Source organism: Sarcophilus harrisii, chromosome 4 (assembly GCF_902635505.1).
Source record: "Sarcophilus harrisii chromosome 4, mSarHar1.11, whole genome shotgun sequence".
Taxonomy (NCBI): Eukaryota; Metazoa; Chordata; class Mammalia; order Dasyuromorphia; family Dasyuridae; genus Sarcophilus; species Sarcophilus harrisii.
The window spans coordinates 16,878,230-16,900,811 of record NC_045429.1 but is presented as its reverse complement, the minus strand read 5'-3'; the positions used below and the strand labels follow the sequence as shown (position 1 = coordinate 16,900,811).

At 35.4% G+C, this 22,582-nt stretch overlaps 1 protein-coding gene across 3 annotated transcripts; it reads right to left on the bottom strand.

The window, feature by feature from the left end:
* Positions 1-269: 269 nt before the first annotated feature.
* Positions 270-21,996, bottom strand: LOC100922468 (cytochrome P450 2J3-like). 3 transcript variants are annotated; one of them, XM_003767299.4, is made up of 9 exons: positions 21,624-21,996; positions 18,711-18,873; positions 17,941-18,090; positions 15,754-15,914; positions 13,794-13,970; positions 10,667-10,802; positions 9,144-9,331; positions 2,525-2,663; positions 270-1,582 (listed from the first exon to the last, which is right to left on the bottom strand). In XM_003767299.4, exons 1-9 carry the CDS (start codon positions 21,834-21,836, stop codon positions 1,401-1,403), a joined length of 1,509 nt encoding a protein of 502 aa, XP_003767347.2. In that variant the 5' UTR covers positions 21,837-21,996; the 3' UTR covers positions 270-1,400. The 3 variants fall into 3 exon arrangements, with proteins under 3 accessions (XP_003767347.2, XP_031824878.1, XP_031824877.1); XM_031969018.1 differs by lacking the exon at positions 18,711-18,873 and having other exon boundaries at positions 21,624-21,701; XM_031969017.1 differs by lacking the exon at positions 21,624-21,996 and having other exon boundaries at positions 18,711-18,969.
* Between the last annotated feature and the right edge of the window lie 586 nt (positions 21,997-22,582).

Below are 22,582 nucleotides of genomic sequence, written 5' to 3'. Positions count from 1 at the left end.
ATGTTTGTAGAATTGAACAAAATTCAAAAAAATATTCAGAGAAATATGAAATAAATTTGGACTAGGATTGTTTTTTTCTACCTCTAAAGACAGGCAGAGATTATCATCATATCTTTTCTTCGGAATTAAAAAAAATTTCAGCCTTTTATTTAGAAAACATTTTCATTTTCCCTTCTTGTAAACTGGACTTAATCCCACTCACATTATAAGGCTGCTGTGGTCATGATTAAAATCTGTAAATAAGAGAAACTGACACAGAAGAGTTACAAGTACAATTAATTTATTGACCATGGTTAGCAATTTTCCCAAAGATGGCTCCATGGTACAAGATACAAAGATCTCCTTATAGATTCACTCAGCATTTTTAATAATTTAATGGAGGAACATTAGAAAAGATAACACAAACAATAAATGAGGAATAATTATCTTACCAATTCACATTGACATTTACATTTTGTGTTTAAATTTTGATTGTCAGCATGGAAATCTATTTTCTGTAAACATCTCTCAAGGAAACATGAGAGAAACAGAGAATTTTAATAGATGAGCAAAACAAAAGTGGGCACATTCTTGGCTTCATGTGAGTATAACAGCAGAATACTTATGATGCATCATCAATAACATGGCTTTTAATAGGAATGAGAAACTCAGTTCATCAACAAATGGGTTAATATTTCACACTGTGAAAGTCAAAGAAATTATTAATGTGAAAGGAAGTTTTTTTAAAGATGAAACAATCATCATTAAAGGGCTCCTTCTCTATGCTAGGCACCAGATTGGATGCTATAGATGCAAAGACATAAAGAAAATAATATTTGTCTGCAAGCAATACATGATTTATAAGGATCTCTTAAGAACATCCTAATCAACCATAGGATTTAAAGTTTCTGAAGCCTTCCCTAAAATCACATCCACTGTAGAGTTATAAGCACAAGAGAGAGGAATAATTAACCAAAGTTTGGCCCCACTGCTTGAATTAGGGAAAGAATAGGATTGGTTCTCAGTTCAGTGCATCATAGAATTGTCAATTTAGAATTAGAAGAGATGTTAGAGATCGTCCTCCTTCTCAGTCTAGATTTGAAAAAAAGAGGCAGAGTTTCAAGGATATGATCTGAAATTACCCAGCTAGTAAGTGACAGAGCTGAGATGTCACCTAAGTCCTTAAACTTCCAATCTAGTAAAGAGTCTGTGTTATCATTTTGCTAGTGTTCATGCCTCTCCTTTTTCTGACTTGGAATATTCACACTGGGCAACAGATATGCTTCCTTGATCTCTCTCATCTTTTTCCCTCCTTGACTTCTCTCTCTGTCCCTAGCCAAACTCCAAATGCAGGGAGGATGAGGATGGTTCAAGCTTTACCCTGTGCCTGTTGGAATATCACCCCACAGGCATTGTTTGGCCTACATCTCTCGAGGAATGGCACAGATTTTGTAGGGGAGAGGAGACATGGTGGTACTATATTGGACATCCAGGCTCAGCTGGGTGTTTGGGGGAGGCTGGAATGTGAACTTCTGGAGCAGGCTGGTGAAGAAGAGGAAGAGCTCAGCCCGAGCCAGCTGTTCCCCCAGGCAGGCCCTCTTTCCTGAAAGGCAAGGAGATAAGAAAGGAGTAAATCCACTGCTTGGCCCAGGCTGAGGGTTGAGATTGGGAATCTTGAGGACCTGGGCATGAATCTTAGTACTGGGATTGTCCTTAAGGCCAGTAACTAGCCCACAGTCACAATGCTGATAATGGTCAGAGGTGGAATCTGGACCCAAACCTTCCTTGTTGCATTTCAGGCACCATGTGTATCAAGCCATTTTGTGATCAACCTCAGAAATTTAACAGGTGAAATACTTCATTCTGTTGGCAGAGGACCTGGGGTCAGATCTTTCCTGGGATGCTTCTCACTCGGATAGCACTGGACAGATCAACCTGAGTAGGCCCAATTTTGCTCAACTGTGAAATGAAAGAGTTGGATGATATGGCCCTCAAGCACCCTTCTAGTTCTGTGTTTAAGAAATGGCTTCTGTGCAGCCTTAGGAAAGAATAGTTCCTGCTCTGAATTTAAGCCAGATGGGTTCAGTAGAGACTGTTGGACCTAGAGTCAGGAAATTTTTAGTTCAAATCCAACCTGATACTAAGAAACTGTGTGAACCTGGGCAAGAGACCCCACTGCTCTCAGCCTCAGCTTCCTTGTGTAAAATGGGGATAAAAAGAACATGCACTTTGCAGGATAAAGAGGTAAAGGATTTTGCCAACCTTAAAGACAGTATAAGTGCTAGGTACTCATGTGACTGCTCCTCTTCTTCCTTCCCCTCCTTCTCCTACTATTCCTTCTCTCTCCCTTCCTTTTCTTCCTCTTCCTTCTGCTCCTTCTCCTACTCCTAGTATTGTTATTTTGACAAAAGCAGATAATCACTGACTATTAATAATATATGCAGTCACATGATATGGAATTCAGGAAGTGGCATTTGAAGTTTCTTCATGTTAAATAGTTGCTGCCCCCAGGCCTAAGGCCCTCTCCCTACTAAGTGTGGCTCACCAATTGAGAAAGGCAGAAAAGACTCTCTTTTCTTAAATTGGCCATTCTTCAGAAAATGTTCTGGGTTGAAAGTTTCTGGGGTTGCCCACTCCTTGGGATCCCTGTGCAAAGCAGTCAAGTTGGTCGTCAACATGGTCCCCTGGGAACAAAAGAAAATAATTGAGTCCTGAGTATTTTGAGGAAGAAAGAACCTTGTCCACACTCTCATTTTACAGAAAAGGGAACTGAAAGTCAGAAGGAGCCTAGAACTTTCTGAAGTCACATGACTTTTTAGTGGTGAAGCCTGTTGTAGAACTCCAGATTTCTTAGGGCAAACTGCCAACCAGTTTGGGATTACAGCCCTTTGGAAAGCTGGCAATCCTATTACCCTTTTATCAAAATAACTTAAAAAATGAATCAAATAGAATACATAGGATCATTAAGGAAATTAATTATCTTGAAATACAAGCATAACAATATGAACAAAAATGGAACTTATGGACTCCAGGTTAAGAACCTCAATATTACAGAATCATAACTCTAGGATTAGAAAGGATTGGAAAGACCATTGGACCACCTTTTCATATGACTAGAAATATTTTTCATCATATGAAAATTATATGTTCATACCCTTTGATTATTTATCAATTGGAGAATGACTTGAATTATAATAAATTTGAGTCAATTCTCTATATGCTTGAGAAATGAGGCCTTTATCAGAACTCTTGAATGTAAAAATGTTTTCCCAGTGTATTGCTTCCCTTCTAATCTTATCTGCATTAGTTTTGCTTATAAAAAAATTAACTTATTAAAATTATGTATTTTGTGATCAATAACGAGTTCCAGTTCCTCTTTTGTCATCAATTACTTCCTCCTCCACAGATCTGACAGGCAAACTATCCTGTGTTCTTATTTTGCTTATAATTTGCTTGTAATATCACTCTTTATGTCTAGATTCATGAACCCATTTTGACATTATCTTGGTATACAGTGTTAGGTGTGGGTCAATGCTTAGTTTCTACCACACTACTTTCCAGTTTTCCCAGCAGTTTTTGTCAAATATTGACAAATGTATTTTTTTCCCCAAAAGCTCAGGCTTGGGGGTTTGTCAAACATTAGATTATTACAGTCATTGACATTTTTGTCCTGTGAATTTTATCTATTCTATTGGTCAACTAATCTATTTTTTAGCCAGTACCAAATGGTTTTGATGACCACTGGTTTATAATATAATTTGAGGTCTGGTACAGCTACACCACCTTCCTTTGCATGTTTTTCATTAATTCCCTTGAAATTCTTGACATTTTATGTTCTTCCAGATGAACTTTGTTATTATTTTTTATAGGTCTGTGAAATAATTTCTTGGAAGTTTGATTGGTATGGTACTGAATAAATTTATTAATTTAGATAGTAGTGTCATTTTTGTTATATTCACTTGGCCTACCCATGACCATTTGACATTTTCCCAATTGATTAGATCTGACTTTTTTTTTTTAGAAATTGTTTTGTAGTTGTGTTTATATAGTTCCTGATTTTGCCTTGGCAGATGACTATTTTATATTATTGTTAATTATTTTGAATGGAATTTTTCATTGTCTCTTGCTTTTATTGGTGATTTGTAAAAATGCTGACAATTTATTTTGTATCCTACAACATTGCTAAAGTTGTGAATTGTTTCTAGTAGTTTTTTAGTTGATCCTCTAGGCTTCTCTAAGTATACCTTCATATCACCTGCAAAGAGTGATAATTTGGTTTTCTTATTACCTATTTTAATTCTATTAATCTCATTTTCTTCTCTTAATGTCAAAGCTAACATTTCTAATATATTATTGAACAATAATGGTGATAGTGGGCAACCTTGTTTCATCCTTTTTTCTTATTGGGAATGATTCTAATTTGACCCCATCATATATGAGACTTGCACATGATTTTAAATAGATGCTACTGATCATTTTAAAGATAATTCCATTTATTCCTGTACTCTCAGGAACGGATGTTGGATTTTATCAAATGCTTTTTCTGCATCTATTGAGATAATCATATACTTTTTGTTAGTTTGGTTATTGCTATACTCAATTATGCTAACAATTTTCCTAATATTTGACTGGCCTTGCATTCCTGGTATAAATCTTACTTGGCCATGGGGTGACCTAGGGGTGAATTTCTGTTATCTGCTAATATTTTATTTAAGACTTTTGCATCAACATCCATTAGGGAAATTGAACTATACTTTTATTTCTCTTGTTTCCATGCTGATTTAGTTACCAGCACCATTTCTGTATCATAAAAGGAATTTTGTATTATTCCCTTTTTCTTCATTTTTAAAAATAGTTTGTATAGTATTGAAATTAATTGTTCTTTAAGTGTTTCGTAGAATTCACATATAAGTCTAGCTGGCCCTGGGGATTTTTTTCTAGGAGCTGATTAATAACTTGTACTATTTCATGTTCTAAAAGGGACTATTCAAATAATTTATTCCTCTTCTGTTAATCTGGACAATCTTTATTTTTTAAGGTATTGCTCCATTTCCCTTAAATTATCATATTTATTGACATATAGTTGGTCAAAATAACTCTTAATTATTGCTCTAATTTTCTCTTCATTGGTGGAAAATTTTCAGTTTTTATTTTTGTGGCAAACAATTTGATTTTCTTGTTTCTGTTTTCTAATCAAATTAACTAGAGGTTTATCTGTTTTGATTTTTTTTTTGGTAAAATTGACTTTTTTTTATTAATTCAATGGTTTTCTTTCAATTTTTTTAATCTCCCTTTTTATTTCCAGAATTTCAAATTTGGTATTTAACTGGAGAGGTTTAATTTGTTCCTTTTCTAGCTTTTTAAATTGCAAGCCCTATTCATTGATCTTTTCTTTTTCTATTTTATTCAAGTAAATGTGTAGAGATATAAAATTTGTTCTAATAACTGTTTTGGCTGCATCCCACAAATTTTGGTATGTTGTCTCATTACTGTCATTCTCTTAAATGAAATTAATGATTGTGTCTATGACTTGTTGTTTCACCCACTCATTTTTAAGGATTAGATTATTTACCTTCCAATTATTTTTTGCCTATTTTAGCCTGGAATTTTATCATATGTAATTTTTATTGCATTATAATCCGTGAAAGATGCATTTACTATTTTTGTTTTTCTTCATTTGACTTTGAAGTTTTCATGCCTAATACGCATTTTTTTTTATTGCTGAGAAAAAGGTATATTCCTTTCTGTCTCCATTCAATTTTCTCCAAAGTTCTATCAACCCTAACTTCTCTAGGATTCTATTTATCACTATAACTTATTTCTTTTTTATTTTGTGGTTCGATTTGTGTAGTTCTGAGAGAGAAAGGTTGAGATGGCCTCACTACTGTAGTTTTGCTGTCTAATTCTTCTTGCAGCTCTCAACTTCTCCTCAAGGAATCTGGTTGCCATACCAGTTGGTGCATATATGTTTAGTATTGATATTACTTCATCATCTATGGTACCTTTAAGCAGAAAATTACATCTTTTTTTTTTTTTTTGCTTGATCTGAGATAAGGGTTGCTACTCCTTCTTTATTTTATTTTTTTTATTTTTACTTCAGCTAAAGCATAATAAATTCTACTCCAGCCTTTTACCTGTACTCTAAATGTATCATTCTGCTTTAAATGAATTTCGTGAAAACAACAAATTGTTTTTGTTTCCTGCCATCTTGTTTACTTCCAGTTATATTTTTCTCTTCCTTTCCCTCCTTCCCCAGTATTTTGTCATTGGTAACTCCCTTTCTCAAACAGCCCTCTTCTTTTGCAATTCCTCCTTTTTATACCTTTGCACTTCTACTTCTCTTTTGCCTTCTATTAGCCTCTTCCTTTCTTTTCCTTCTTCTTCTCCTACTTCCTTATAGGGTAAAACAAGTTTCTCTGTGAAATTAAATGTGTCTGATAATCTCTCTTTGAGCCAAATATGATGAGAGTAAGATTTACACAAAGCTCATCCCCCTTCCTTTTTTCCCCTCAGTTGCAATAAGTTTTCTTTGCCTCTTCATGAGATCTAATTTACACCATTTTGACTCAATTTTCCTTTTTTCCCCAGTAGAATCACATTTCGTTCTCTAGTTTCTTTTTTAAAACATCACAATAAAATCAAATCATATCTGCACCCTCTAAGTATATCCATAACATAGATACAGATATCAAGGTAAACATATCATCTTCTCATATAGAGATATACACTTTTTTAACTTTTAAAAGAAAGTTATTTTTTTATTTCCTTTTTTTACCTTTTTATGCTTCTCTTGAGTTCTGTATTTGAAGATCAAATTTTCTATTCATCACCTTTCTTTTCATCAGAAATTGATGAAATTCATCTGTTTCATTGAATATCCATCATTTTCGCTGATAGATGATGCTGAATTTTGCTGGATAATTGATTCTTGGCTGCAATCCAAGTTCTTTTACTTTTCAGAACATCAGATTCCATGGCCTTAGATCTTTTAGAGTGGAAGCTGTTAGGTCTTGGGTAATCATAATTGTGACTCCTTGATATTTGAATTGTTTCCTTCTGGCTATTTGCAATAGTTTCTCCTTGATTTGATCATTCTTAAATTTAGCTATAATGTTCCTTGGAGTTTTCATTTTGGGGTCTCTTTCAGAAGATGATCAGTGAGTTCTTTCAATGGCTATTTTAGTCTCTTCTTCTAGTACATCCAGGCAATTTTCCTTGATGATTTCCTGAAAGATGATGTCTAAGCTAAATTTTTTCCAACATGGTTTTCAGGAAGACAAAGAATTCTTAGATTATCTCTCTGAGATCTATTTTCTAGTCAATTGTTTTTTCAAAGAGACATTTTACATTCTCTTCTATTTTTTTCTTTCTTTGGTTTTGTTTGACTAATTGTTGAAGTCTCATCCATTCCCTTTGTTCAATTCTACTTTTTAGTGAATTATTTTCTTTAGTTAACTGTTTTATCTTCTTTTGCATTTAGCCAATTGAACTTATATGCAATGTTTTGTTCATTGCATTTTCTTCCATTTCAAAGGTTTTGTTTTTCAATGAATGGTTTCTTTTTCTTAATTATTTTTTAAAGTTATATGCTTTTTCCATTCATCACAACTATTTTTAAAGGATTTTTCTTCAGATAATTTCTGGTTTCCTTTTCTACACCCTCTTGCAAAGATCTTATTTTTTATTCCTATTTTTTTCTAGCTCTCTTCTAAAATCCTTTTTGAATTCTTCAAAGAGAACTTTATAAAATGGAGAACTCATCTCAACCTTTGAGGCTTCATCTGGAACTGCCTTCCTTTTGGATCCTCAGAATCTGAGGTCTGTTCTTCTCTTTGACCATAAAATTTGTCTATGGCCAAAGTTGTTTTTGCTTTTTTGCTCATTATTTCAAGGTTGAAGTTTGCTCTTAAGATAAAGGAGTGATAGCCACTTTAGTTTGACCTGGGGCAGTTCTGCTGACTGGCTTCTGGGACAGGGTAAGCACAGCTGGTCCCACATTCTTCCTGACTTCAGAGGCTCTCAATTTGTCTTTTGTATTGACTTTTGGGTGTCTTGCAGCGAATCTGCCAAACTACCTGTTTGCAACCAGGACAAAGTAGCCTAAAACCCTTGTAGTAGGTTCCCTGAAACAGGGATGAGTAATGGCCTGATTCCCTATGCTCTGATCTGGGCTCGGCAGCCTGCCCCCCGGCCTGATTAAAACGGACTTGTTCTGAAGTTCTTCTAAAGTTTCTTCTTTTGGAAATTTGTTGTACTCCAAATATTTGTGGGTTCTGTCACTCCAAAACAAGTTTAGTGGCTTAATATGCTATTGGTTTGAGAGGTCAGAAAAAAAATCACAGAAAGCTATGTCTTCTCTCTGCCATCTTGCCTCCATCCCTGAGTCATAACTTTAGGACTGGAAGGAATTGCAGAGGCAATTGGAACCATCTTTTTCATTTTTACAGATGAGTAAACCAATACATGGAAAAGTAGACCAAATTCAAGTTCATCCAGCTAATGGCAGGAGGAAATGATCCCAAACTGCCTTATTCTAAATGGCCTTTTTGGGGCAAGTTTGATGCCTTCAGTACCAGGTGATTTGTCTTCCAGCTGACCTCTGCCCCATATAGGACCATCTTATGAATCAGATTGTAAATGAGTAAGCTTCACAGATAGCAATGTGCCCTAAATTAGTCAATTCCTTCAGAACTCCTGTCAGAAATGATGGTTAAAAATATCAGATACTGTGTAAGACTTATGGGACTGGTGTTAAGGAATCCTATTCAAAAGTTTTGATACAAGCTGGATAAATTTTAGCATTATAGATTTTAGGGCTAGAATCATTTCATATTTACAGATGAGGAAACTGAAACTGGCAGGTGAAGTGACTTGTCAAGCGTTATATAGTAAGCATCTGAGGCTGAATTTCAATCCAGGTCTTTTTGACTCCACTTGTATATCCACTGGGTTTTGTTGGATCAGAACCATCAGCTTCCTTGTGTCTTGACTATAAACACAACCTTGTGTTTCTTTAGATAATCTGGGTTAGAAAAAGCTCTTCTTGTGGAAGGAGCTCACAGAGCAAGACAAATGATGAATCTATTAATAATAGGGCATTAGAAGTAGATGGGAAAATATCTTTTAAGTTCATGGTGGTGGGGCGAGGGGGGGAATCCATTTACCTTAGGCACATAATATCCTGCCACTGTGGTATCAACCACAGCCATCCTGGGTACATTGAAAGGAACAATATCTCCCATTCTTTGAACTTCATGAACAGCTGCATTAGTGTAGGGCATATTCTCCTTATCAGCCATTGTGGGCTGTTGAGATTGGCCAATCACCCTGTCAATCTCCGCTTGTATTTTGCCTGGAAAGTAGAAGCAAAATTTTTGAGAGCCAAACATTATCTCCCATTCATAGAGTGCTTTAATGTTTGCAAACAATTGACAAATATTATCTTATTTGATCATTACAAGTATGCTAGAAGGATCTTGCTATAATTATCCCCATTTTTTAAAGATGAAACTAAGGCAGAAGTCAAGGGACTTGCTCAGATTCTGATATCTATTTAGATGTGAATTCAAGGCTTTCTTTCCTTTCTCATTCATTTTTTCCTGATCATATGAGAGAAACACAATCATATGTATGCTTTTGCAGAAGTTTGACTTGATACTTCACTGAACTTGCCAATCACTTTAGCTCGTAGACTCCACTGATTAAAGACAAATTTAAAGACATATTTAAAGACCAATTTAAATTTAAAGACATTTGTGGGGTCAAGAAGATATGCAGGAATGTGACATCATGGAAAGCATTCTGGAATTGGAAACAGAAGACCTGGATTCAAATTTTGGCTTTACCAGGGACCATTTTAATGAGAATAAGAATGAGAATTCCATGAATAAGAATCACTTGAGGTCTCATTTGCTCCAAGTCTACAATGATCAGATCTCATTAGACTCCCTTTAAGGTCTTTAAATCACTTAAGTTCTCTCAGTCTTGTTTTTCAATTCTGTAAAATGAAGGGTTGGACTTTATGGACTGTAAGATGCCTTCCAATACTTAATCTAAAGATCTTATGACCTTCTGTAGATTGAATCAATAATACATCCTTTAATTAAGTATTTCTAATTTGAAATCTATAATTCATCATATTTAATAGAATAAAAATATATTTTAAAATGTTACTTGTTATCACATACTGTTTCATTAAAAAAAGTAGTTATGATACACTATAAGAAAAATAACAAAATAATATCTAGTATTTATGTAACCCTTTTAGGTTTACAAAACTTTTAATGTTTATCAACTTCTTTTATTCTGGGAACAACTATATGACATAGGCACTATTATTGTCCATATTTTATAGATGAAAACACAGAGATTGAGAGAAGGTATGTGATTTGCTCAGTCCCATGGTTGGGAAACTTTTGAGGCAATATTTGAATTTATATCATCCTGATTACAAATTGTATACTCTCTATTATCCAGGCTGCAGCTAATATCATATGGGGACTTGAAAAAAAATTTTTGATGTCAAAAGGGTTTCGTATAATGGGGAAAATGATAATCACTGGTTTATTCCAATGAGAATTGAAGCAAAATAATGTAACATGCATGGCAAATTTTGAAGCTTTCTGTAAATGGGAACTCTTCTGAGCAGAATTCTACAGGGTTGCATAGCTTGCTGCCATCACTGTACCTTGGATCTCTGGATAAAGGGCCATGTACAGCAGTCCCCACCTTAGTGTGGTTGAAGTTGTCTCTGTTCCAGCAAAGAAGAGGTCCAGGGTGCAGTAGACTAAATTTTTTTCATTAAAACTATAATGGATGTTATCCTTAAATTAAAAAGACATGGATCAGTTGGTTAATTCAGAAAATAATCATGGCTTTCACCAAGCATAAAGAACTTTCAGGCTCAATGGAACCATAGGTCAAATTCAAGGTAAAAGATTTTGGACTTCCCTTTTACCCCCAAGAATATAATCCCTGTTTCTGAGAATGAGAGCTCCTAACTTTTTTGAAATAATATTTTTTACAAGTACAGCTACAGACAATTTAAACATTTTTAAATGTGAATTTTTTTTAATAATAGCTTTTTATTTTTCCAAATGCATGGAAGGATAGTTTTCAACATTCACCCTTGAAAAACCCCGTTTTTTTCTGTTATTCTCTTCCTCCCCTCTCTCCTAGACAACAAATAATCCAAAAAGTTAATGCTTTTAAAATATAAATTCTATTTGTACCAAATTTTCTCCATCCTTCCCTTTTTGCCAAGATGTTGCACAATTTAATGTAAGTTCTGCATTCATGTTAAACATATTTTCATGTTAACCATGTTGTGAAAGAAAAAAATTACTGAAAGGGAAAATGAAAAACAAACAAACAAAACATAAAGGGAAAATTGAATACTTCTACCTATAATCTGATTTTGTCAATTTTTTTTTCTGAATTTGAATAGCATTTTCATTATGAGTCTTTTTGACTTAGCTCTTCAAAGCAATACAATGATTACAGATAAGTCAATCATAGTAGATCATCTCATAATTTTGCTGTACAATGAATACTAAAAGATTTAGAAAAAAAGATGGGGGAGAAGGAAAATGAGCTATATATACAAAATAATCATAGCAGCTCTCTTCTCAGGACAAAATAAAAAATAAAAAATTGAGGGGATGCCCATCAATTATGCAATGAATCAATAAACTATAGTATGCATTTGTGATGGAATAATATTGTTTTCTGGGAAATAACGAACATAATGAACTCGGGAAAAACAAACAAACTAGAAAGTCCTTGATGAACAAAGTGAAATATGCTATATACAGAGTAATAGCAATGTTCAGGGTTGACCAGTTGTAAATGACTTTATATTTCTCAGTAATGCAATCATCCACAACTATTGTGATGGACTTAAATAAAGAAAAATTCTATTCTTATCCAAGAAGGAAATGATTGGTTTTGAAAACAGATTGAAGCCTTCATATATTCTCATTCATATTCATATTCTCTCTCTCTCTCATATTTAATTTTAACTTATTTTTAATTTTCATTAGGGTGAGAGATCTATGTTTTCTTTCACAATTTGACTTTTATGGAAATGTTTTACATAACTTCACACATAGTTTCTTAATTGTGGGAGGGGATAAAGGAGATAAATGAGCTCAAAAATCTTAAAAACAAATGTAAAACAGATTTGTTTTGAAGGCAACTGGAGGAGATTTAAAAAAAAATAAGTAAATTTGAAGAAAAATATATTTTCAGTTTCAGTTTCACAACAACCCTGTGAGACAGGAGTTATTATTATACTCATTTTAGTTTTGAGGAAATTGAGATTGAGTAACTTTCCCTAGATCACAAGACAAGTGTCTGAGATAAGATTTGAGCTCAGGTTTTCCTGATTCCAAATCCAATGCTCTAACCATTTTCAAAGTAATTGACTTGACAATCTCTTTTTTTCATTCTATATTCATATATCACATTTTTCATGCTCTGTAGTTTGAGCAGTAGGTCAAAAAAACTGGTTTCATATATCTACACTGTAAAATTGTTGGACAAATCCTTTAGTGTGTGTCTCTCTCTCTCTTTTTTAAGTTTCTCTATCTGTGCAAAGAAGATAATACTTGTGCTAGCTATCTCATGGCATTGCCTGGGAGAGGGAAAAAACCTAAACATTTTGAAGATGTTGACATACCACATGCATCTAAGTAGCAGATTTATTGCCATTTCTTTGCATTATTATTATTATTATTATTAAAGATAGACATTTTACCCTCTGGATTCATTCTTTTAATGAGTAAACAAATAGTATAAAATGCTTTACAATTTGTTGGCTTATTTCTCCATAATCTTGTGAAGCAGATAGTGACAATAATATTGTACCAATTTTTCAAATGGAGATACTGAGACTTAGAAAAATGATTTTTTTCCCAATAAAACTTGGATGATGAATAAAGGATTTATAATTCATGTAGAGGTCCAGTACTTTTTAATATAGAGGGCATAATCACAAAATTTTGAAATTAGGAAGGAACCCCTCTGGTATCGAACTCAAAAAGAAATAGGATCATCAGACTATTAATAAAGATCCCTGGAGGTTCCATATTGACTTAAATTATCTATGTTGTAATGCATTTTTATTTATTTGGTTAAACATTTCTAAATTGCATTTTAAATTTTATTCTACAATACTTGGGAGTGACATGGGCTGCAATATGATCATATGTTTGATTATTACATAAATTCTCAAAGGTGATTATATTTTTGATTGTCTACATAAGGTTGATAATTAAAATTATTTTTATAGTGTCATAAAATTTACAACGTATATGTACACAATAATTCTTGATAGGACAGAGGGGAAAGTTGAAAAGTTATGTTGTTATAAGTGAGAAATGTGAGATAGAGAGAGATAAAATCTTGGGGATGAAATATCAGGAATAAAACTTAATTCCAATCAGAATAGCTAGTAATGAAAAAGACACTGGACTTGGAAACAGAAAAGCCTGGTTCAAATACAGCTTCAAATTCCCAACAGTTTTGTAACTTGACTAAGTCAATTAACATCTCTATGCCTTGGTTTACCCCTTTATTAAATTAGGGGATGTAACTCAATGAGCATTATTGTCCCTGACAATCCTAAATAGAAATGATGAGCTCTCTATTAGTAAGCTCCATCACTTATACTCTACCTTCCAGGATTGTCTCTGAGGAAAGACATTTACATTATGATAGAAATATAAGATTTTGAAAATTTTAACAACTCCCCCTTCCCAATTCTGCACTTTTTTTCTATGCACAATGCCTACTTTCTATGATGTCTACATTACCTTGGACAGCTCCTTCAAATAAGCATCAATGAAATCTTGGGGCTCCTCTGGATTCAGGTTTTCCTTGTGTTGTTTGATCACATCTTCTACAAAAGACTCTAGCTTTTTAAAATTTCTGAAGAGCTTCTGATGAGTTCCTGGCAGGAATTTCATTACAGAAGGAAATATATTGAAGAGCTAAATAATATAAAAAGGACAAGGTAGGATGGTTGAGTGTCAATTCCTATTTGGCTTCCCTACTTCATCTTCATCTTAGGTCAGTCCATGGATTTTACCTTTTTTCAGGTCATGAAATGTCTGCTCCTGAATCCACCCTCCCTGTAACCACTGTCTCTCATCTCATACTGTTGTTCTTCTAACACTCAAGCTGCTGTCCAACTGTTGAAGCACCAAGCCCTTGGCCATGTTTTGATGCATCAAAATAACTCTTTTAAGAAGTCACCAAGCTAGGCACGCTCCACAGCTGCAAAGAATGAGTGGAGAGAAGCATTCTAGAGAAATTGCCATCAGTTGAGTCCATCTTTGCCTTTTAGTCCCACAGAATTCCCTTCTCCTGAATTACATTTTGTTTCACTTAGGCAAATGAGAGTCAATGGCATTCACCTTTTTCCTTCATTTTCTTTCATAGTCAGACACTTGAGGAGTTAAGTGAAATCATGAACTAGTGACACATGAGTCACTGACCAACTAGGAAGAGAATAGATGTAATTCTGGAGTAAGATTCAGAAAGACCTGAGTTAGAATTCTGTCTCAGACATTTATTAGCTGTGGGCAAGACATTAACTTACCTTAGTCTCAATTATCTTATCCCTAAAATGGGGATACTAATGGCAACTATCTCAAAGGGTTGCTGAGAAGATCCAAAGAAATTAATTAATCAACAAGCATTTATTAAGGATTAATTACATGGCAAGAACTATAGAGAGTCCTGGGCATCCAAAGGAAGAGGGAGAAATTTCAGTCCCTGTTGTCCAGGTAATATCCTTGTAATAGGATAGACACTATGGAAATAACTAGGGATGTATAAGATTTAGGCAGATTTGTTGAAAAGTATTCTGTGAGGGAAAGGCACTAACAGCTGGATGGACTGGGAAAGACATCCTGCAGTAGGAGGTGAAACTGGAGCTTATTCTTGAAGAAAGTCAAGAAGCAGAGGTTAGAAGGGAGACCATTCCAAACAACAAGGGCAGTTACTGCAAAGGCACTGAGGTAAGAACAATATTTTTAATGTTATTTATAAACCTTAGAGGAAAACAGTTAAATTATCTGTCTCTCTGTGTCTTTTCTTTCAGTCTCTCATTCTGTTTCTCTAATTGTTTCTATATCTGGTCTCAGTCTCTAAACTTCACTCCCTTCCTCCTTCTTTGCTATCTCTCTCTGTTTCTGTTTCTGTGTTTGTGTCTCTTTTGTAGAAATGATTTCTCTCACACTTTGCTAAGAGACAACTTTTCCATTAAGCCTTTACTACTCATCCGGGCTTCTAATACTGCACTCATCATTATATTTGCCCCATTATATTTATTTAGCTACATACACACCCACTTGAGGGCCTATTGCTTTCTCTAACAGAATACAAACCATTTGAAGTCAGTGGCTGTTTCATTTTTAATTAATGCAATCTCATCACCTAGCACACAATAAATGCTTAGCAAATTTTTGTAAATTTATAATCTTGGTAAATATCTTAGGAACACTTAAAACGATATAGAAATTTGTTTCTCATTATCTGGAGATCACAGTGTTCTGTAAAACATAGGTCCTCCAGGCATGTTCTTTCATGTCACTGCTTATAAAGATCTTGTTTCTTTTCTCTCCCACTCTCAAGCCCTTTTACTGTTTAGAGGAAATCATATACAAACTGACTGGGCTCCTGCCCAAATCACATAGTCATTCTGGTTTCTTTTCCCATGGAGGCAGTTGAAGTTGATTCGGCGATTTCCAGAAGGAGATGCTCTATTACCTGACACTCCCACCTGACCAAAAGCTTCATGACTTCATCCACAGTCTTCAGGAGCTCCCGAAATTGTGAATCATGGTACTCAAAACGATTCCCAAAAGTTACAGAGCAGATGATGTTAGAAACAGCATTGTTGATCACATAGTGGGGGTCAAAGGGCTGTCCTGTTGACCAGAATAGAATGGATTTCATCCTTGACTTGTAAAGGAATCCAACAGAATTCTTAACCTGTTTTTTTTCTTTTCAGTACTTTTTTCACTTTCACTCCCCGCTTCCCAGTAGACATCTGCTTTAGTATTTTAGTCCATAACCAGCTATTGGTTAAATAGACATGAGGGGGAGCAGAATATTTGAGATTTAATTGGCATATTTTATTTCAACATATTTTACCTAAGTAGCCTTAAACTAGTTGCTTTCATTGCCTTTGTCTCCATTCGTGATTAAGTAAAATGAGGAGGTTGGACTCGGTGACTCGTGAGAGCATTTCTATCCTCTGTGTTCTATAAAGCAGATATAGGACTATGTATCTAATATATCTGATATATTATGTATATGAATCTAAAAAGTTGTGCCTTTCTGAGTGATGAACAGAACACACATGCATCTGTGTCCATAGATGTATGTGTGCATATATCAATACCCATAATTATGTATACACTTGTGGGCTATTTGTATGCATATGAGAAGAAGGGTTTGAAATTATAACCAGAGATACTACAATTAAAAGAAAATTATGAGAATGAAAATAAGAAAGGGAGACAATATAAAGTAATGTGTAAGTGGATCTGGATATGGGGAGACCTAGCCAACCTCAAACATTTATTCAATTTCTGCCCTTAACCCTAACTTTAGCTTGACATTTGTTAATTGAGTAACTTTATTGTGATTCTGGTGCCTTCCTATTATTGATTATTTCCAGTTTCTCCTGTATTTCTCATATCTGCACGTAGTTGTTTGCATGTTGTCTTCCTCCTTAGACTAGGAGATCAGTGAGGACAGTTACTCTTTTATTCCTTTTGTTATATCCTTAGTATTTAGCATAGTGCCTAGAATACAGTACTAGGCAATCAATACATATTTTTTTAATTGACTAATCTTGGGAAAGTCACTTTATTGTTACACTCCTCAGTATATTGGTATGAAGAATGGGAAAGAGGTTTGGATTGATGGTCTCCAAGATTAATTACCTACCCTTAATCTATGATAATAAGAGGACGCAGAAGATGAGGAGAAAGGGGAAGTAGATGAGAATGGGAGGAGACCGAAAAGAAAAAAAAAAAGAAGCATAAAAAGAAGCGGAAGAGTAGCAGATGAATGTGTACAACAAGAACACTGTGCAAAGAAAGATATGGATAGACTTAAGAACTTGTATCAGTGAAATATCAATCAAAACTCAAGAGGATCAATGATGTACCAACTACTCACCTCCTGATAGATTTAGATTACATGATAAGACATATGTTTCTGAGCATGACCAGTTGAAGAATTTATTTTATTTTGGATAGTATTTGTTACTAGAATTTTGTTTTTTTCCTATTCGAAGGAGAAACAAGAAGGAAATAATTATTAAAAAAATAATCAAAATTTTAAAAAGTGAATTCAGCAATATGTATGCAAGAATATATATATATATATGTATATATATGCATACATACATACATACACACACATATTCCAAAGAGCAAAGCAGAAAAGAAAAAAAAAGAGGATGAAAGAGGACATACCAAGAAACGGAAATAGCTGATTCAATAACTAGATAGGTAGAAGAATGATTAGGAAGAAAAAGAGTTAGAGAAGGGCAGCAGGAGAAAATAGAGGCAGGGTTGCCTTGTGTGTGTCCATGTGTGTGTAGTGGCCAACCAAGGCAAGACTCCATGTATGACATTTGAAAAACTGAAACATGTAAAATCTTAGTTTTAATGGAAGAAAATTATTATAATGGCATTCAAGAGAATGGACCATCAAGGCTTGTTTTCTTGGCTTATGGTCTCATTTTTCCCTAGAGAACAATTTGGGTCTCTGGAAACAATCCTTTGGGATTTGGGGGAAATATTTTGCCTCTCTCTAATCTAGGGATGACCTTTCCTCCCATGCTTCTCCCATCCACAAGTACAGATACTCTTTAATGTTCATCTGACCAAATGGAAAATCACAAGCAATTGAAAACATCTCTCTCTGACCAGTGCTTACCTTTTTCTTCCCTGATAGCCTCAATGAGATACTTGGCCTCCATCCGTATCCGATCTTCCAGGGTCTTCTTTCCCAAACCAAAGTTCCTTAGGGTCATTAAGGCAAATCTTCTTTGATGTTTCCACAGTTGGCCATTAGACATGATTAAACCTAAGTAACAATATTAATAATAATTTATATCACTATTTCAAAAAATCTGTAATTTTACTGATGTGGTTATTCCCCTCACTGATGATGAAATTCAACTGAACAAACACTTAAAAAACTGAACAGAAACCTATTATATGCCAAACACTCTCCTGGATATATAAAATATTGGCTAGCTAGTTCCTGTTCCCAAAGAGCTTACAGACCAATTAGGAAAATGACACAATTTTACTGTGGAGTACTTGGAAATGCCTGGAAGTTCTAATGACAAAATAGAAATGCTATGCCTCTAAGGTCCAATGATCTGTATGTAGTCTTGGGTACATAAATATAAGTTTCTTATTTCATCAGAGATGATAGATAGGCTACTAGATGGCTTTTTGCTTCGGACAAATGTGGACAGTGGAAGGAGCCCAAATCCTAATCTGAATGGTCAGATCTACTTGGAATGGCCCAAACCATTTCAAATGGCCCTTGTTGATTTCACCAATGTCATGGTCAAAGAAAGTAAGTGGCAATTTTCCATTGAAAAAATCACAACTTGAATGAAAGCATGCTCTATATCATTATTGATTACAGAACTGCAGATTGAAACAATGTACCAACTAATTCAGAGAACTTACCAGATGACTTAAAGATTTGAAGCTGGATAGGGATTTGGGGTCGATCAATAAAAACATCTCCTTGGTTGGCCAGAACCTCCTTGATCAGTGGCAATCCAGTTACTGTTATAAAGTTTTGACTGATCATATTCATGTACAAAATATTTCCATATTTCTTGACAAACTGAAACGGTATTATTTTGAGTTGAAAACTTCCCTTGCCTTTCAGGTTAATTTTTAAAATATTGTTATTAACTGACATTCTACTGGTGTCCACTCAATTCAGTCTGATCCAGTTCTACTCAATTAAGTTCAACTCACTCTAACAAATGCTGAATCATCCAACTATATCTCAATTGCTGTGCTAGGTGATGATAAGCTAATAAGAAAGTCACAAAGACACAGAGTCACTTGCCTTGAGAAACTGACATTGGAAGAAAATGATCTGCATATATTTGTCAATACCAAATACATAAAAAGGAAATTCTAATTGATTTTGGGGAAACTAGCACCTATGAGGATATCAGGAAGACTTTCTTCAGGAGATGGCCCACTGAAGCTGAGCTTTGATGGCAACAGTGAATTTCAAAATATTCAGGGGAAAAAGGAATACATTTCAGTCACTACTATATTCAAGGGAGCATGATGAACTTGGAATAGATGACACAGAAAAATTCAGAGTTTAGTACACAGGAAAAACTTAGACGTCAACAATTGAACCCTTTGTATGTTCATTGCAATGCATAAAATGTCAACTCCCAGAAGGCAGAGACAGTTTCATTTTTGTTTTCTTAATCTCCAGTACCTAGGATAGTACCTGATACATATCAGGTATTTATGAAATGCTTGTTAAAATGATTGATTAGATCTTTCCCCCCTGAAATCAAACAAAACCCACTCAAAACTCAATAGATGATCTCTGAGAGAGATAAAAAATCAATCAATTCTGCTGCCAACCTGGTCATGAGTTTCTTTGAATTTCACAAGGTCGGACTAGGTAACAGACACTCAGAGGCTTGCACCCCCTAATCTGATGGTATTACTTCTTGATAGTGCCCCAAAATAATTCTCTTCTGCTTCAAGGACCTCAGACAGTGAAAGCCCTCAATTTTATAGCATATGATGACTATTTTCAGGAGGCAGGGATATTTAGACTTCAAAAAAGAAAAAAAGAAAGAAAATGAGGTGAGTGCTGGTGTGTGATAAGGGCATAGAACCTGAAATCTAGTAAGATCTGAGTACAGATCCTACATTTGACCTCTACCAGGAATAAGTCAGTGAACCTTTTCCAAAGTATTGTTTCTACTTATGTAGTATCTATCTTGGAGGTGTATATTGAACATTATATGGGATAATGCACAGAATATTCTCTATAAATGTGCAAATTTCAATTTCACCTGGGAGGCAGCAGAAGATACTACATTGAGACCAAGCATCCAACATAGGAATCATAAAGGTTCAGATAGGAGATCTCTGTTGGGTTATACCTGGATCTGTTCTTGGCCCTGGCTGTCTAAGATTTTATTAATGACTCCAATAAAGGTACAGATGGGATGCTCATCTAATTTGCAGTCAACACTAAATTGGGAAGGGTAGCTGGGTGATGGAGTTGATTAAAACAATTTCAATGGGCTATGGTTGGCTCAGTGCATTAAGGTGGAATTCAAAGGGATAAATGTAATAAATGTATTTTAATCAGACTAAAGTACAAAAAAAACCATTTTTACAAGTATAGTTTCCCTGAAAAAGATCTGAGTCTTAGCAATTTGGTTTTCTTTTCTTTAAATTTCAATTCCTGAATTTCATTATAATTAGTTTCCTATATAGTCCCATTTTATGCATTTAAAACCGTGATTTTGAGGGAGTTTCTATGGGTTTCCCCAGATTGACTGCCAGAGGGGTCCAGGACACAAAAAAGGTGAAATAAATCTTATATAGAAGATGAGAAGAGTGTACCTAATTCTATTCAGCATTGTGATGACGGATATAGAAAATCAATGTTAGTGTTTGGTGAAAGTAATTGAAACATGTTGGCAGCATAATATTAATAGCCTTAATTGACCAATAAGTCAAGTGAATGTCAGAGACTGATGTATCTTGTACAAAGTCTGAAGATAAGAATTGTGGACTTTGGTTATTAGCTTTTCATAAGTGTGTGTGTGTGTGTGTGTTCTTGTTGTTGTCATTGATGTAATTGTCCCTTCATTAGTCTACTGAATACTATGGTCCCTTCTCAGAAGGAAGTTTTTAAATGTGTATTAATAAAAGGCATAGGATTATAAAGGAAATCATTATATTAAAGTACAGGGATCAAAACATTTTTCTAACTTAAATTCAATGGCCCCAGTTTAAGTACCTCTGATTCTAGAATCTAAAGAGACTTCAGAGGCTGCCTGTGCAATTTCTGCCAGTCCATCTAGTAATGAACATTTATTAAGTGCTTACTATATACCAGGTACTGTGCTAAACCCTGAGATACAAACAAAGCAAATGAAAGTCTCTCAAGGAGCTCACTTACCCCTTTATATGCAATAGTAATAATAATAGCTGACATTTATCTAATGCTTAATGGGTGTCCATCAGTGTGCAAAGGACTTTAGAATTATTATCTCCTTGGATCAGATTCACAGAAATTGAGTCAGAAGGGATCTCAGAAAGCAGGTAAACCTGACCATGTATGTACAAAAGGGAACGCAATAAGGACATACTCCACATTCGGGTCCCACAGATCAGAAGGAAGCTGTGAATCTGACCCTCTAAGCCCCAAACTAGACATTCTTTCCATTGTAAAATAATGCCTCCCTGGGAAGGCCAGAGCAGAGATGAACACCCAGGCTTGTTTGCTGCTCGCTCCAGCACATTATCCAACATATACCCCAGTTCCCGTGACCCCCTCACATTCAGTGCATTCTCCACTCCCATCTCATTCTTTACCTTTTGCATGGTGACTTGGGGTTTTTGGAAGTCCATCTGGAGGAAGTTGCCCAATATGGGCAGCCCCGGAGGGCCAGGGGGGTAGTTCAGATTCCTCCTTCTTCTCTTCAGATAATGTGTCAGAATCAGGATGATAGCAGAGAGAAGAAGGAAGTTCTGTAGGGAGGCTCTTTCCCAAATAGAAGGGATCATGTTTCTCAGAGAGAGCTGCATCTTTCCCAGCTCTGACAGGAAGGCCCGATGAGCCAAACCTCTCCTCCCTCTTCTCTTCCTGATATGGGGCTCCTGGAAGCAAAATTCTAAACTCCAGCTGTGTTTATCTCCGTGGAGCTGCTCCCTGGGCTGGTTTTATGGGCCTGCCAGGGAGAGTGACAACTTTTGCTCTGTGCCCCGGCCCTCTGCCAGGGCCTGCCTTCTGGGAGCAAACCCCACCCACTTCACAGTAAGAGAACACCAGGCTTGTCAGCTGGGAACCAGAGAGACATCCTGGTCAGAGAGGCCTGGGGAGGCTCCATACACAGACAGATCCACCCCGGGAGCCCCAAATCACAGGGCAAGAGTTTTGGGGCAAGAAGGGACCCAGAACCTCAGTCCTTATTAAGGAGAGTAGCAAGCTGAAACCCAGGGAGGCCAGGAAACCGACAAGGTCCCATCTCTCCTCCCAGGTTTTAGAAGATTTACTGTAACCTGCTCAGCTGGTCCAGTCAGCACTCCACTCCCTATTGCAAGCTGCCTCCAAATAGCTTTGGGAACTAGCTTAGAGGGGCTCTGAACCTAGATTTCAGGGACCGTGTGCAGTATGTGATAAGATTTAAATGAATCTGTGAACTTGATTAAGGGAAAATAATTTCAACTTTATTGGAATAATGAAAGTAAAATTCAAATAGATTTGGAAGATATTGAAATAATTAAATTTTAGATAATAATAATGAAATTTGGATAGAATTAGAATAACCCTG